General features: G+C 44.1%; 1 protein-coding gene across 7 annotated transcripts; it reads left to right on the top strand.

Annotated features, from left to right (window-relative positions):
• Positions 1–1288: 1288 nt before the first annotated feature.
• On the top strand, positions 1289–14108 carry LOC125524880 (uncharacterized). 7 transcript variants are annotated; one of them, XR_007291016.2, is made up of 7 exons: positions 1295–2622; positions 5177–5271; positions 12028–12084; positions 12168–12232; positions 12435–12654; positions 13442–13747; positions 13844–14108. XR_007291016.2 is itself a non-coding variant. In XM_048689916.2 (2 exons), exon 1 carries the CDS (start codon positions 1361–1363, stop codon positions 2600–2602), a length of 1242 nt encoding a protein of 413 aa, XP_048545873.2. In that variant the 5' UTR covers positions 1295–1360; the 3' UTR covers positions 2603–2622; positions 5177–5780. The 7 variants fall into 7 exon arrangements, 1 of the variants encoding a protein (XP_048545873.2); XR_007291017.2 differs by having other exon boundaries at positions 13442–13520; positions 13613–14108; XR_007291018.2 differs by having other exon boundaries at positions 12435–12619; positions 13442–13520; positions 13613–14108.
• Positions 14109–17990: the final 3882 nt, after the last annotated feature.

The raw sequence follows: 17990 nt of genomic DNA on the forward strand, positions 1-17990 counted from the left end.
AGGCGCGGGGACACGGGAGGCAACCGCCACCCGAGCACGAGGATGCGTCCCTCGGCTGCGTGGATGAACACATATGTGGGCGCTACGATTGCGCGTCGCGGTAGCTCGTCAGCAACGTGCACCCGGGTGCGAACAATTGGCGCACACGACGCAAAAAAGGGCGCCGCCGCCTAATGCCATGGCTGACCAAGAGGGGGGTGAAGACGCGGATGTGGCCGCCACTCGCCAAGAAGGCCATGAACACGCGTGCACACGATGCCGTCGTCGACATTGGGAGAAGAGAGGGAAGAGCGATGGGCATGTCCGCGTGGAAAGCCGTCGCTATGCACAACCCGAATGAGGAGACGCCCTCAACACCATCTTTCGGTAGCATTCGCCGCATCTACTTTGCAGTGTGCCGTCATGCTTTTGTGAGGAGTTAAGCCAACCGACTACATCAAAACCGGTAAAGGTGGGTGGCTACGGAAGTGCAGCCGGCAGCAGATTGCTGAACGACAAAGATGGTGACGATGATTGACTTGGAGGACATCTACTCATGGCAGTTGTGCAAATAACCTAGACGATGACGATGAAAAGGAGGAGAACCCTTTTTTATAGGCTCATACAATGATGGCGATGGGTATAGATTTTGTAGGAGTCTTCTAGAGACGACATGATATAGAGAGAGGAAGAAGATAGATACGAACTGCCAATCAAACCAGCCCCCCTTCCCCAGAAAACATGCATCATGGTCAAATCATATGTAGCAACAACCCATCGCCAGACAATCCACAAAGTTTACCGGCAAACGAAATCACAGGAGAATCGTTAAGCAAACTCGGGAATCGTACGTTACCATAACCTAAACCAATGCATGTGTCATTTCTTGACTTTTAATTTTTAAGACTGCAAAAAAATCTAAAGAAAACCCCACAAAAATCAAACGGACTTGGAAATAGGGATTCTAAGATGGATGCTCTCAGCCATGCCATCAAATGGATTTATATCTACTCTACTTTTATAAAAAACAGAATTGATAATGATGGTGTGCCTGCCATCCTGCAACATAAGCCGTCCGATTTATATCTAACAGAAGAAAGGAAACTATGACAATTTTATAAAAAAGTACCCACACCTCTTTTCATATTTGTAAATAAGGTTTTTCCTTATTCATCCTTTTCTCTCGTAAGATAAATAACTCATACAAATACATCTTAATGTTATCTTGCTAGTTCAAACAAAATGCAAAACATCCTCTTTCCAAAATCTAGTTGGGTCCCCCGGAACATCGCACCACCCGGCAACATACATCGCGCCCAAGCAAATCCCATTCCGCGGGCCGGATTCCCCACCACTTACCCACCCAAACCCTAGGTTTCCCATGGTGCAAGCCGCACCCAGCTCCGCCACCGCCACCGCCACCGCCACCGCCGCCCCCGTCCCCGACGCCGACCCCGCCACCCCGCCGTCCCGTCTCCTCTCGAAACATCGCCCGCGACGCCGTGCAGCGCCCCCCCGCCCGACCTTGCCGCACCCCGCGCCCACGCGCGGCCTCCCCGATCTGAACCGCTGCCACTGCTGCTCCGTTCGCTTCCAGCAGCCGGCGCCGGGCGCCAAGCGACGTCCACTCCGTCCCCTCCGCTCCCTCTGGCGCGTCGTCCTCCTCTGCTCTGAATGTATCTCCCTCCTTCGCTCTGGCGCCGTCTGCTCCTACTGCCTCAACCTGGACAACCTGCCGCATGATGACTCAGCCACCTGCCGCAGCTGCAATTGCTGCGTCCACCGCCACTGCATCCCCGCTGAGCACCGTACTGCCCTGATCCAGCCTGTAGATTTGGAGAATTTCGTCTGCGTCGATTGCTGCCCTACAGTAAAGGTGGGTAGCAAGAATGTGGGCGCCGAATCTGTTCCTAAGCTGGAGTTGGTCATCAGAGAGCCTAGTCCTGCAGTGCGGAGGAAGGGGGGGCCTGTCGCTGCTGCTAAGTTGAATTCGCCGAGGAAGGTTGTGGAGGAGGTGAGGCCAGCTTGGAAGGATGCGATGGCCCTCGTTCCTGTAGGCGAGGAGTCAGAGAGCAAGGGTCCCGGTGATCCGGACCTGCCAGACGAGGCATTGGCGCTGCAGCTTCATTTGGCGATCAACGGGTCACCGAGGATTTCACGTTCTGGCAGTGCATCTGTGTCTGTCTTGGCAGGGCAGGGCAAGAGGCAGGGCAAGAGGCAGAATGGATTGGTTTATGGAAGGAAGGTCAATGAGGATCTGGGACTTTGTGTAACCAATATGATGGATCATCTGGACTATCTTGAGACCGGAGCAGAGATGAGAAGTAACTGGAATGCTAGTCAGGATTTAGGATCTGATCCCACAGCCCCTGTGGTTCTTGCACTGGAGTGTAAAGGTAAACGCCCTCAGGAGAGTCCGAGAGGTGAAAGGAAAGGTCTTCCTGAGACTAAACAACATAATAGTTTGGTGGATTGGCATAAGGTGGATCGGTATGAGAAGAAGTATAGCAAGAGGAAGTCAAGTAAGCAGACAGATGTTGAAAGCACGGGAAACAAGACCTTGCCCAATGGAAAGGACATGGATGTCGGTGAAGGTGGTGAGGGCATAACTCCTATGACATAGACTGCTGCTTCTTTTTGGAGGTACGGAGAATTCTTGCACTATTTGTAACTATAGTTATATATTTGCTTTCAGTCTTGCACTATTTGTAACTATAGTTATATATTTGCTTTCAGTAACTGTATCCTGTGCTGCCCTCTACATTGTTGTTTCAGTTGTAGGCAAACAGCATCTACTACTTTGTTGGTAGCCAAAGCATAAGTTATTTATTTGCTATTGAAAAGGCATGTACGCTTCAAAATGCCGTTGCAAATATGGTGTGGCGATGCTAGCTAAATAAACTAGGAATTCATACTGTTCAGTAGTTGACTGGTTTGTGTGGTAGGTATATTTGTCCATATCAAGATATGTAAGAAAGCTTAGTATCTAAAAAATGAGGCAGTAAGCAAACCCTCATTTGGGAGGAACTTATAGCTTAGTCAAGTAGAATTTTGTGCTGCCTGATGCTCCATCTAACAGCGGATCAGTTAGGACATGCCTGTACACTCAAATATGTAAGAAAGCTAAGCTCCTTTGTGTCTCTGGCTCCCTAGCTCCCTGTCCATTTATTTTCATAGGGAGGTGATCATTTTTGCATTTGTTGAACCTATTCTTTTTCAGCTGTTTGGGAAGCAAGCCCATTTGAAAATGATTTACCACTTAGTGTAACTGATGAGTAGAGTGTTTCGGTTACTGTATGGGAATAGTGGCATTGCTTTTGTTGTATGTACCTGCATTCCCATTTTGTTGGTCACTTACCTCAGGTGTTGGGGATTTTAGTGTGTTTCATTAGTGCGTCGGTAGTTCGAATGCGGTAGAATTGCCATCAAGAAGGCTAAGGTCATGGTCGTATAACAGGAGGAGATTGTTGGAAGGTTCTTGCATCAGTAGATAAATGGATGTGCGAGTCTTGTGTGGAATATTATTATTAAAGGATGTCTAAGATCAAAAGATGCTGGTTCCATAGGAGTTCATGTTGTGTTAGGAAAAGTGAAGGATAAGCATGCACTGCTTAAGGATGTCATCTATCTATGTTTGAGCTAGGCAAGAAGAATCGATCTATTCTCTCCCAATTATTCGCTCATCTAGCCTAGGCCTGTATAATCCCCTGTAACCATGCCATCTAGTACCTTCAGCATTGTACTCCATCTGTTTCTAAATATAAGCCTTTTTAGATATTTCAGACTACATAAAGATGTATATAGACATATTTTAGAGTGTAGATTCACCCATTTTGCTCTGTATGTAGTCCATGTTGAAATCTCTAAAAGGGCTTATATTTAGGAATGGAGGGAGTAGTTATACAAATCATGTTTCACAACATCCAGTTGAATATGTGCTACATAATTGGATGATTGGATCAACTATGGTAGAGTGAAATAATCAAATAAAAAGATCATTATCACAAGAAAATGATGATTATGTCACACAACCTGGATTTCTATTACCACTAGTAAGTTGCCGGTGCCATGCAAATGTAATTGACATTAAATTTTATGTTTGACTTGAGTAAACTCAGTCTTTTAAGTATGTTTAGTCGAGTTATATGTTGAATTAATTCACTTTGGGATCGAAGGCCATACATAGGTACGACTCATATTATGTGCAGTGCAATTTAGGACAATAGACTGGCTAACGTTTGTAGGAGAGGAGTGTTGACTATCTCGAATGTGAGTTTGGGAGAGTGCAGTGCAGCAGTTGGAATTTACCCAAATCACATTCGATCTTGATAAGCTGAAATCCAACGACTCCATCTTCTTCGACATCCAACTTCCTTCCTTGATTTTGGTGGCTACGACAGTTGCAAGTCTGGTAGCGCGGCCTTGAGACAATGGTGAGGGACAATAGAAAGGAGAAGAAAAATAAAAATAAAATGAAAAGTCAAATCCATTTGACGACTACTATATACTTCTACTCGAGTCTAGTATTTGTTTGTTTTGTTAGCTTTAGCTGCTGTTTTCTAGAGTCTTCTAGCTATGAGTAGAAGTTGAGGTGTGAAGGTTTCCCAATGCCTATTAATAGAGGTCCTCACCTCTAGTTTGTAAGCATACTATGCATCCCACTACCTATAACAGAACTCTTATAATAGAACTTAGTGTTCTGATCTAAGGTCTTGGATAAGATCTTGTGCTCTAGGAGGTTTGGGGTGAACTCCTGCTGCCATATCAGCCTATATTCGCCTCCCAACAAGTTGAACTAGTTCCTTCAACACTAGTGATGCACACTCAGCAAGGTGTAGTTCCTCCACAACCTTGTGCTGTGTCAGATAAGGTCATCCATCTACCTCCCCCCCTCCCCCCCTCCATACGACCAGACCACCAACTCCAAAACTTTACAAGTAGGAATGATTTATTAAGTTCTTCTGTTAATATGTTGTTAACCCTGTGAGTATTGTGTTCAGCAAGATAGTCAAGTATTCAACTATATTGCTCACAGTATTATCATGTATTTTAGTGTTTGAACAGTTACCTGCATTGCTAGAAATTACTTTTGACATTGCTGTTAAACCTTCGTAAGGTGATAGGAACCTCTGCCATGTTATTTTTTTTACCCTTTGCTGTTGCAGCCACACCAATGAAACTTCTTGTGATGTAACAGGTAATTCGTGATAACAGTAGTTTGCATCCAGCAATACAGGATTGAAGCTAGCAACTTGTTGGTGGCTTTGATAGCAACTACAATCAAAGTTATAGGTATGTTCGGACAAATGAGATGCTTCATGAAGGAATCAGTAATAGCAGTACTTCATACCAGCTACATGCCATCAACAACCAATAACATGTTAAAATTGTACTAGCTGGTTTTTACTGCTTACATGGTTCAGCAACATTAATTGTTGAAGACAGTGGTGAGGCATGTGCGGATTTTTTGGGTTGAGATGAACTTTTTGTGGCTGTGAATTAGCAAATACAAGCGAAGTTATAGGATGTTTTGATAAATGAGATGCTTCATGAAGGAGTCAACAGTAGCAGTACTTCATGCCAGCTACATGCAATCAACAACCAATAACATATTAAATTTTTAGTCGCTTGTTTTCTTACAAGTGATGGTTGAACAACATTAAGTGTTGAGGATACCAGCGAGGCATTCATGGAATTGTGGGTTGAAATGAATTTTTAAGTATTGGAGCTCTGCTTGTAGATGGTGCTAAAATTATGTGACATTGTATGTTTAGTGAATGGTAATTTTTAATTTCATGTCAGACTTATACTAGATTCCAGGAAGTCTTTTTTAATTCTTAAACTTCAGTACCTGAAATGTCAAGTGCCGATCATCAACAAGAAATGAGATGTAGAAACACTAATTTAGATGATTATGGTAGATTTAGGGAAGCTAACCCTTTGGTCCAGTCCCATTTTGATCGGGAAGTCATCAGTGTCCCCATCACTTGTTCAAACATTTGTCACAACATTATTGTACATGTCCTTGATGAGGGTAATGTACTTTGTTGAGACTTAGTGTTTTCTCCAAGGCCCAACACATGACATTTTGCGGTATCTTATCATAAGCTTTCTCCAAGTCAATGAACACCATAGCAGGTCCTTCTCTTGCTCCTTGTATCTCCCCATAAGTCGTCGTACCAAGAAAATGGCTTCGATGGAAGACCTCCCAGACATAAAGCCAAACTGATATTTGGTCATGCTTGTCATTCTTCTTAACCGGTGCTGAATGACTCTCTCCCATAGCTTGATTGTACGGCTCATCATCTTAATTCCACAGTAATTAGTACAACTTTGAACATCCCCCTTGTTCTTGAAGGTTGGTACTCCTTCCCATTATGTAGGGTGTATAAGCTTTTGGCACGGAAATTAGCGCAAGGCTGGTTGAAAATTATTGAGCCATGGTTACAGAAAGTTTTCTCCATTATATCCTTTAACAAACATGGTTGGCTGATCCACGATTGGTTAGCTTACACTAATTGTACATGAGAGAACATCGAGAGTTGAGTGTTAAAACGCCTTAGAATTTGGGATTTTCTAAAAGGCTTAGTCGCCTAATATTTTGGGAAGGAGGGAGTACTAATATACTTCACCTCCATTCTTCTGGCATCTTGTTTGCTCAAAAAATGAGGTTGAAAAGCTTATTTAGCCATACTATCGCTGTCTTCGAGGCCTCTCCACACCTCAATGCGGATGCAATCAGGGCCCATCGCCTTGCCTCAGAACGCATGTTGGTATCATCAAGGGAGTCGGCCAGTTCAATGGTAGAGCTCTCATTCTCTCCATTGAACAGCTTGTCGAAGTGCTCCCGTCATCTATCTATGCTTAATCTCCTTGTCCTTCACTAGGAGCTGATCTGATCCGTTCTTGATGCATTTGACTGGGTCGACATCCCTCGTCTTCCTCTCTCGGATCTTTGGTCATCTTATAGATTCTCCTGTTGCCTTACTTCGTGTCTAAGCGCTGGTAGAGGTCCTCATACACCCGATCCCTTGCCTTACTCACAACTCGCTTTTTTCTATGTTGTCTGCACTCCTATCCCGGTGTAGGCGTATGAAACAATCTTTTTTCTCCTTAATAGCCTTTTGGACATCATCGTTCCACCACCAGGTATCTTTAACTTTGCTTCTACTTCCCCTGGTAACTCCAAACTCCTCTGAAGCCACCTTAAGAATGCAAGTTGCCATCTTCATCCACATATTGTCTATATCACCTACTTCCTTCCAAGGACCCTCCTTAATGACCCTCTCCTTGAAAGCCTGAGCTGTCTCCTCCTTGAGCTTCCACCACTTAGTTCTAGCGACTTTGGCGCACTTATCCTACTGGACATGAATCCGAAAGCGAAATTCAGCCACCACAAGCTTATGTTGAGGGACAACACTCTCGAGGTATCACCTTACAATCTAGGCAAGCACGCCCTTCTTCTCTTCTCAAGAGGACGAAATCAATCTGGCTAAGAGTGTTAACCACTAATAAAAATCTAGATGCGATTCTCTCTTTTTAAAGTGGGTGTTAGCTACGATCATGTTGTAGGCTAGAACGAAGCTTAAGACATCTCCTTGATTCCTGATGCCATAGCCAAAGTCCCCATGCACCGCTCCAAAACCTGTGTTAGATGTACCCACATGGGCATTGAGGTCTCCTATGAAGAGCTTCTCGCCTATAGGTACACTTCTAACAATGTCCTCTAGGCCTTCCCATTACTCCCTCTTGGTGTTCTCATTGTGGCCTATTTGTGTTATGCTGATAACATTGAGAACCAAGTCCCCAACTACCAACTTAGGATAATCTGGGCCCCACACCTTTTGATGTCTACCATTCCATACTTGAGGCTCTTGTTGATCAAGATTCCTACTCCATTTCTGTTTGCAGTTGTCCCGGTGTACCACAGCTTGAAGCCGATATTCTCAACGTCCTTCGCCTTTTGTCCCCTACATTTGGTTTCTTGGACGCAAAGGGTATAAACATTACTCCTCATCGTTATATCAACTAGCTCTGAGGGACCCTATGTTCCAGCTACCTAAGCAGGTCCTACTAGGCTCGGCTAGCTTCCTTATCCTTTGCACTCGTCGTGTCAAATGCAAAGACCCTTGCTCATTTTTATTACTTGGGTGTCGATGTAGTGTGCCACTAAGGATGCGACGACCTGATCCTTGCTAACTTGTCACTGTATCCAGATCAAGATACGGCGCGCCACCAAGGGGGTGACGGCCCGACTCTTACCCATTTGACAATACACCTGGGTTATGATATGGCGTGTCGTTAAGAGGGTTACACCCCAACGATATTCTTTTGGGTTCATCTCCATAAGAGTGGCTGAGTTTGATGTTGGCTCGCCGCCTAACCAACACAACCCTCCTCCTTTACCTGGGCTTGGGACCAGCTATGTTGAGGCAACATAGGTGGAGTTGTCGAAGCCGTGGAGTAGCAATAATGTAATACCCTGCTCGTTTGTGTGAGGCCCATGTGCAGTTCCGTGATGGGATTAGTCTCGTATGGGAAGTTTACACCTGTTCCAAACACAAAACCTGCAGGTTAACCTTTTGACACGAAGCGAGGACTAAAGTGTGAGAGGGGTGCCATGTACACGTGGGCCCACTCTGTAGGTGGGCAGTGCATTAAGTGGATTTGGGCCAAAGCGTTACTGGTGTCATGAGAGCGAACCCTCACTGCATGGGTTGCGTGCGCATTTGGACCCATGGAGGGAACATGGCACGTGATGTGTACCATGGGTGACCATGGACGTCTGCTGATTAGCAGTGTGCTACCAAGGGCATCAGCCCTGGGTGGTGGTTGCTGAGTCGGCTCTGACCCTAGTACACCATTAAGGGAAGAAGAATGACATTCTCGAGTTGCACTCCTCCTGGGCCGCCTCTCCCGTCTCCGCCTTCCCTCTCCCATTGCCACCGCCAAATGCCAGAATGAGGCTGGCCTCCATCCAGCACTGAGACGTGCATAAGAAAGTCCTTTATGTAGCCTTCAGAAACCTTGCCAAGGTCAGGACTGATGGCAGGCGACATTATAAGAGCACAAGCCAGTTGCATTAGCGCTAGCCTGGCAATGTCTGCCATTTGTAGGAGGCGCAGATCGTATGACAGTCCCTGCGTCTACATCTGCCACATGTGTGGTGGCACTCTCTCTTCCTAGTTGACGCAGTTGCTTGGTGACTGTCACCGGTAGTCGTCGGACTAGATGGTTTGCTGCTCTCCTTTAATCTTTCACTTCCAAAGAGCAAGCTTCCTTACACATAGCTTTGATGATGTGATTGAAGCCTCCTTGGTGGTGAAGCTCATTATCTGCGTTTTTGGGTTGGCACTGCCAATGAGCATGCACTGCAGGATGTCCATGCTAACACCACGTGGACCATTTCCTTGGTGCCTGCCCACATTCCCTGAGTCTAGCAGTCATCAGCAAACTTTCTTGCATCTCAGGCCACCCTTGCTGGATGGTTCAAGGCTGATGGTTGCGATGGCATGTACAACAACCTTTCTTGCATCTCAGGCCACCCTTGCTGGATGGTTCAAGGCTGATGGTTGCGATGGCATGTACAACAACCTGGCTGTTGTGAGCAGCACTACCCATGGTGGAAGGTTGCCATATCTATCTTTTCACTGTGTCGGTTGGGATGACGATGTTCTTTTAGCTGTGCTGCAAATGGACAAGTTAAGATCATAACGCATGTCTGCATCTGATGTTCAGACCTTTGTGTTAACGATGGCAGTGTACCGGCACTCCTTGTGGCGGTGGTCATCCTGTCTTCATCTGGCATGACAGAGAGTGTGTTTAATGCTGGTTTAGCGAGTGTTATTGCATCGTTTTTGGTAGTAAAAAGTCTTATCCTCAGCAGGATGGATCATGGGATCTTCATCTTCTCCTTCTGGTTATTCATCTCCTGAGCTTCAGTGTCACTTATTCACACTTTTCGCCACTCCCTTTGGTCCCCCATTGAGACTGAAGCAATGGTATTCGATGATACGATGATATGTGCTAGGATTTTAGAGAGAGGGACTAAGGGACAGCTCTCTTCCTGTGAGGCAAGGTTGAGGAAGAATCTCATCTATTTTCTTGCTTAATTCTGAACTGTAGTAGATACTCACTAGTCCTTTTATATATAGGATGACTCTTGACTTGATCGATGAGTTGCTAAGGCATCTCCAACGCCATCCCCTAAAACGGCCACGGTAATTGGTCCGCTGACACGGATATGGGGCCGTCCATCCAACCCTGTCCTCTAAATACCCGCCCTTGCTTTTTTATCCGTAGCACTCAAAATAATAATAGAAAATAGCACAATTCATCCATAAATAGCTTACAAATATTCCTAGCACAACAATAGTTCAAATGTAAATATTACATTTGAGATAACCGGATGTTCAACAAGTTCTTCGAATTCATCTATTCCAAATTCAACGATACTTGAGTCAGAATCGGCACAAGTCCTCCCCTGCAGTGTTGCCCTTGAGCTTCATCCAACAATGTATGAAACGTAAATTGCCTCCCCTCGGTCCTGTGTACATCACGTCAGCGTGTTTGGGCTATACAACTTGATGATTATCAAGCTGAAACATTGAGTGAATCAATGAATTGACCAACATATGGAGCAACAAGAAGCAAAACTTATGATCTCCATGGTTGACAAGCGCGATGGCCACATTGTCTCCACTTGTGCAACCGCACCGCAAAACTTCATGACGGTGTTGAAGATGGTGTACCACCGATGGGCAAGCAACTTCACATTGAGATCATGGATCAAGTGTGTGTCGTAGGGCGTGAGGTGCTTTTGCTCAAGAAACGAAGCACACATGTTTTGCCAAAACAGCGAGTCCCCTTGCCTCGTGCCTAAAAAGTCCACAGATACGACCTTCCACGCATCGCACAACAACTCATCCTCCATCACCGAGTACCTCGCCATCGTGCTTACAATAGAAAATGATGGTTCAACAAAAAAGCCCTATGGCATTTGACGGAACACCTACCGGGCGTGATGGACGGCGGGGGGTACCTGGCTACGGACTGATCCTGGGTGGACGGTGGCGTAGTCCAAGGCGGATAGGCGTGTGGGTGGGGACTGCATACATCCGAGGATGCCTGGGCGGCGGCCGGAGAGGTACAACGACAGGGGAGGGAGAAGGGCGTGGATGCAAAGCAAGGGGGGAGCAGGGGTGGAGTGGAAGAAAAGGTGGACCGGGGGTGTCAAAGTCCAACATGGAGGGCGGTCCGCGCGCGCGCATTTAAAAACCTGTTTTGCGGAATCTGGACAACCATACTGGTCTACGGACCGATGGGGTACCGCGGTGGATGGCAAATTGCGCCCCGACAGCTTGGTCCGGACGGCTGCAGGCGTAAACAATGGTAGAGAGTAGAGACAGTGTGCTTTGCTTTTGAATACCCATAGTTGTGTGATAACTAATACTCCCTCCGTTCCAAATTACTTGTCGCAGGTATGGATGTATCTAGATGTATTTTAGTTCTAGATACATCTATTTCTGCGACCAGTAATTTGGAACGGAGGGAGTAAAAATGGTGATGTGCACAATATACTTGTTTCTCATGAATTTATCAGCTGAACTTATTGGGTGCATGAATTTATATATTAGGGATCCCGTTAGTTAGGAAAGTAGCATTAAATAAGATTGTATCTCTTAAATTGATTGTAGTATATGGGTAATGCATGCATCCATCTGTAATACTCCCTCCTTTTCTACATACGGATGTATATAGACATACTTTAGAGTGTAGATTCACTCATTTTGCTCTGTATGTAGTCCATATTGGAATCTCTAAAAAGACTTATATTTAGGAACGGAGGGAGTAATATTTAATCTTTACTCATTATATATTGTAAGTGGAATTGGTGCCTGCGGTGGGCTGGTAGTATGTCGTGTTATATACTTATATCATCTCTCCCCCTTTGCAATATGCGTGGCCCTGGTGGGTGCTAAGTCCTTGAACGAACAAATTGATGATGAACCCTAAATTCACCCGCCACTTTCCCTTCCTCCTATTCAGCTCGTCGCCATGTCTTCTTCCTGCAACTCAGCTTGTCACCGCCATTTCCAATCCTAGGTATCTCCTTCTATGCCATATTAGTATGGTCGCTACCTCCATTATTAGCCCAGCTTGTTTGATTATGTATGGTTCTTGTGCAGATTGGCAAATAGTCGGGGTTGAGGAAAGGGCCGCCACCACAGCGAGGCGTTTCACAAATCCAAAGGTGCATCTACACCCAAACCATGTCATTTCAGCGTCAGTTGATTAGACTCTCAAACTTGGCTGTTTTTACATTGTCATATGCATGATTCAACACAAGATTTACCGCCCAGCCTGGTTTGGATACATACACCGGTTGCAAAGTTTTATTACCAAATAAATTCCACATAGAAAAGGTGTAAAGAGGCAGCCTTATCCCTTTGCAGGCAGCACACGGTGAGAAGATGACCTGGTATCATCAAAGGTGTGAGGACGTTGGCGGGGTTTGGACTTGCAGAGGATGGCATTACAGTGGATGCAGATATAAGATGATAAAAGGGCAAGCACAAAGCAATCAGTGCCATCAGGAATTGCTAGCCATTGCCTCATTTGCTGTGACTGCAGTCTGTAGGTCTGGCCTATAATTTTTCTTGTCTGCATTTTTAGGTATTTTGCTATCCTGTTCTGCTGCTTGGTCATAAGGTGTTTCATTTTTTTACATAGCAGTAAAAAATTATGTCGATCTTGTTTTTCCTCCGCAGATATTAATTTTAACACTGCATACATACTACCATCATGTTTGCGGACTGATACTGAGTATTTATGTTGACTGAAGTTTTCATATACATTTTCTGTCACTAATGAATATAGTTTGCCTTTATGCATATACACGTTTTAGGACTTGGTTGCCTTGTACTCCTTCCGTCCCAAAAGGCTTGTCTTAGATTTGTCTAGATACGGATGTATCTAGACACGTTTTAGTGTTAGATACATCCGTATCTAGATAAATACTGGTATCTAGATAAATACTGTACAAGACAGATTTGTCTAGATATGGATGTATCTGGACACGTTTTAGTGTTAGATACATCGGTATCTAGATAAATACTGTATAAGGTTGGTTGTAATGAGGAGTATCATATACTACTATCATGCATATGATACTACCTTCGTAATGCATAGTATCATAAGTTAGTATCTTATGTTGCCTTATTAATTGACATGCATGACACAAAGTAGTACACCATTTAATATGATACGGTATCATGATATGATACCACACCCTCTTTCCTCATTTAATTGTGTGCCACATCATAAAAAAGTCCAGTTGACATGCATGATACCGCTTATGATACTCCCATTACGACCAGCCTAAGACAATCTTTTTGGGACGGAGGTAATAAATGTTATGAATATATTTATTTATACTAAAAAGTGAATCGTCTTTCTGCAGGAATTTCCTACTCATCTGGATAAGAGGGCCATCAAAATCACGATATACGTACATATCTGTGTCTGGTGAATTTGAAATTGTGAGTCTTACCAGTGGCACCTTTTGTACCTTTTATATCCGTCCAGATTCAGAACTGGACATGAGGTTCATCCAAACGTTTGGGAACTGCAGAAGGTTAATCAAAATGGTTTTTGCAAAAAAGTTAACTGGTGGCAAGCATAATGAAAATGCTGAAATGCATGGTCTCGTTTGGCACATAAGACGGCTATCCAGATTCCAGAGGCAATATTACTGCATGATGATTTGGTTTGTATCCCAATCTCTAGTCATGGAGTTAGTGCAAACATATCGGAAATTACACTAATCTTGTTTTCTGGTTCTGATACCGGACGAGGACCTCAGTTTGGCTAATGTGAGCAGTTTGGACGAGGACCTCAGTTTGGACTAATGTGTTTGGATCATTCTCATTTGTTTCCGCATTGATGGATTTTCAGTTTTCCACTAATGTGAGCAAATCAGAATAGGCTAGTTCACTTCAGAATGCTGGGAAATATTAGCAACCCTGCCATTACCATCTACAGTACTAGGCTAATTATGGGTCACTTGCTGTAAGCATGTGTAATTGGTGCCTGAACTCCTTTGAAGTGCTTCTAGCTTGTTCCTTTAATTCTTTTTTTTTGCGGGAAATTTTTGATCTATTTATCTTTATCATGAGCAAACATTGGAAATAATAAAAATTACATTGAGCTCTGTAGATCACCTAGCAACGACTACAAGCACGGAAGCAAGCTGAAGGTGTGCCGCCGTCATTGTCCCTTCCTTGTTGGAGAGGCAAAACTTGTTAGACCGTTGGTAAATCATTGTGCTAAACCTTTGTAGGACCAGCACATCAGAACAACAAATAAAGAACCAACCGAGCAAATAGGGAGGTCTAAATCGTTGTGCTAACCCTTGTAGAACCAGTACATCAAAACAACAATCACTGCCGATGAAGAACCAAGCAGATAGGAAGGATTCAATTTTAAGACAGACATGAAGATCAGATTCGAGTAGATTCAACAAAGAACCATCAATCAAATCTTGCGAGATCAGTTGGAGATACATCTCCACATGCTCTTCAACAATGGTAGACGCACCATCAGGATGGGAGCTAGGCGCGGAGAACCTTATTTCATCTTAAGGTAGTCGTCATTGTCTTGCCTTCATAAGCAGGACACAAATCCAAACAATACCCAAAGAAACAACTAAAAACAGAATCCTCCTGCCGGCAAGATCCACCGCGTCGCCATGGGCAAACTGGTGGGAGGCATAGAAACCCTAAGCTTTTTGGTTGGTTGGGGATTAATAGATCTACACTGATGACGTGTTTGGTTCGATGGAAAAGTCGTGGCTTCCGAATCCAGCGTTCGCTACGCACACCATGTATTAGGTCGATTGGGTGTACGCTGCCAGCAAGGAGCCAAGGAGGAGCATGAGCGGGTGCCAAATTACTTGGCCATTGTGTTTGCACTCACCCGCCGGCAACTCGCCGATGAGCACCTCGCGATTTGCAAGGCGGAGGAGGAGGCGATCTCAAAGCACGCTAGGAAGTGGTCGCGCACGAGGGACTTGTGGCGCTCCTCAAGCGCGCCAGTGACTGTCGTGGCTATTAAGAGTAGTTTAGTTTAGTAATGGATCCCGTTAATTGCTACTCCCTTCGTTAGAAATTACTTGTCATAGAAATGAATAAAAATAGATGTATTTAGAACTAAAATACGTTTATATACATCTATTTCTATGATAAGTATTTCTAAACAAAGAGAGTAGTTTAGTATGAGATCTCTTTAGTTAAGTACTCCCTCCGTCCTAAAATAAGTGTCTTAAACTTAATATAACTTTGTACTAAAGTTAGTACAAAGTTAAGACATTTATTTTAGGACAGAGGGAGTATGTAATAAAACAAGTTTAGATCCTTTCTCAGTTATATCTATATTTGTCTGTTTGCGTATTATTTATTGCATCATGTTTGTTTTAGCAACTTACTGTATCCGATCACTTGCTTAGTCTATACTGACCGCCGGCCCTGCCCCCTCGGACTAATAAAATGATGTCAAGCGAATTAGCACGATGCTATTTTAAAGATGGATAATGACATAGTACAAAACAAAAACGGCCAAATGTTCAGAAATACTAGGGCAAATAACAAAAATCACCCACCCCTTTTATTTTAGAATTTATAAAAAGGTTTGATTTGTTTCGTCAAAAGAAAAAAAACAGAGTGACGAACCAAACTGTGGTTGGATGATTAGTAGGATAGTGGTATTCCCAGTAAACCAGGATTCAAATCCTGGCGCTCGCATTCATCCTGAATTTATTTTAGAATTTCCGGTGATATGCGTTCAGTGGGAGGAGACGTTCCCGTCGACTACGAGGCGCCTACGGTGACTTCATAAAATCTCAAGATGAAATGCCGACTCAGTCTTCCGAAAATGTTCATAGAGGTAGGATGTGTGTGTGTGAGTTCATAAAGATGAGTGTATGCACGTTTATACAAGCACTTGTGTCTGTACCGTGTTAAAAAACAGAGTGGAGAAGCTGCACATATTAATAAATGCAGGGGATTTGAAAGAGGGAGAGAAGAAGGGGTCAGGAGTGTGTAGGTTCTTTTTTGAGTTGAGAAGTGTGTAGGTAGGTGAATGACATGTGGGGCGGGACAAACAATGACCCATATGACATTGACGTGACATGGGCCGAGCCCGATGTGCTTGGTGGCAGCGAACTCCATGGGACGGAGGACCCACCTGTTCAATATATGCCTTTTATTCGATGGATTTTGGCATATTTTTCTGTAGTATTGTAACTTCATGTCCTATGTTTCTGCGTAAAAGTTTCACTAAATTTAGGATAGTATTATATTATACATTAAATGAACTTTTGCACACTCATTGAAAGTGACTCGGTTTTGAAATGTAAGTGTATGAAATAAGTTCTTAAAAATGTAGTAAAAATATGTTGAAGGATATATATACATTTTGAGGTCAAGTGCTGGAGACGGATAAAACATTCAACTTTGCGCTATGTTAGATCCGGACGGAGTTTTCCTATGATTTTAGAAAAAAGATAAAATATCTAAATAAAGTCAAAAAATACTAAAAATTTGGCACATATGATAAAAATTGAGAAGAACACATAAAATAAAGTTTCGTAATATTCACCCCAAATCTCTAACTTTGTAACACCCAAAGCAATTTCAGTGATCATTTGAGCTCTTTTCAGTTTATTTTTTCTACAGCTTGTTTATCATTTATAACATTGTTTTTGCATTATCTTTAGCTATTTAAGTCCGAAAAATGAAATAAGCTCTAAATGTTATCCAAAATTACTAAAAATTGGCACGGAGTCAAAATATTCGTATAATATCTTATGATAAAAATCTTAGAAGAATGCACATAAGATAATGAATGTTTGCCAAGTAGACTATCTCCCATAACATCACAAGCAAATATCCACACAACATTTTTTAAATGACCATTTGCACTCATTTTCACTTCAAATGTTCTGTACTTTCTTGAACATTTGTAATGACACATGTAAATTGAAATCACCATTTTTATGTAATGATCTATATTTAGTGTTTTCTCTCACTTTTTTAGTTGAAAAATAAATAATAAAAATAAAAGTTGTTGAAAAAAGTCAAATCTGGCACGAATTCCTAATATTGGTACATGAGCTTGTCATGAAAAACTGACACAATTTCTTAAAAGAGTGAAAAACACTTCCTTAGAAATGACCCATTGTGACCCGCATATGACGCTTTAGCTAGACCCACTGCGTACGCTCTAGGAATCAGCTGCCGCCATCTTCTGCCGTCCCACATTTGGAGTGATCAACACATTCACGTCGCCAAGGCATACTACCGTCAACGTCAACATGATGCCAGACAATACCACCATCCTGCACGTGTCCACCCACACGCGCATGTCGCTGAACCTCCGTCGTGCCTTGTCGCCGAGACCCGTCGTCGGCCTTGTGGTAGATGTAACACCGATCCTCCTCTTGTCACATTCAACCAACACTTGCTCCAAAACGATGCCCCAAGAGGGAGAACGGCATTGAAGGATCCTCCATCGTTCGATTTGGGAGACCCAGATTTAGGGTCCCCACCGAAACACCCCGAGCGTGGTGAAGCAACCAGCAACGATGATGCCTCAGAAGGAAACGACGTCAGAGACGCCGCCATCGTCCGCCAAGACCGTAGTCGACACAATTTTCACCGGAAGTCGCGTCACGCTAATCTGGCAGCTAGCTGGATCCGCGAGCACCCTCCCCATGAAGACGAACGGGGCCACCCGAATGCCGGTAGAGGACCTCTGGCTGCCCCACACCGGTCCCATCACGCGTCCTAGTCTGGCCAAAGCCATGCCTTGACGGATCTGCCTGGGAAGCGAGATCCACGGCCGCCGCCGCCACCCATCGCAGAGCCGGGGAGCCCACCGGAGCAACCCGCCGGCCATGGGGCTGCCGATTGCTGCCACACGACTTGGAAGCTGCCCTGGCCGCCGTGCAGGGC

Source organism: Triticum urartu, chromosome 7A, assembly GCF_056163025.1.
Source record: "Triticum urartu cultivar PI428250 chromosome 7A, HENAU_Tu73, whole genome shotgun sequence".
Taxonomy (NCBI): domain Eukaryota; kingdom Viridiplantae; phylum Streptophyta; class Magnoliopsida; order Poales; family Poaceae; genus Triticum; species Triticum urartu.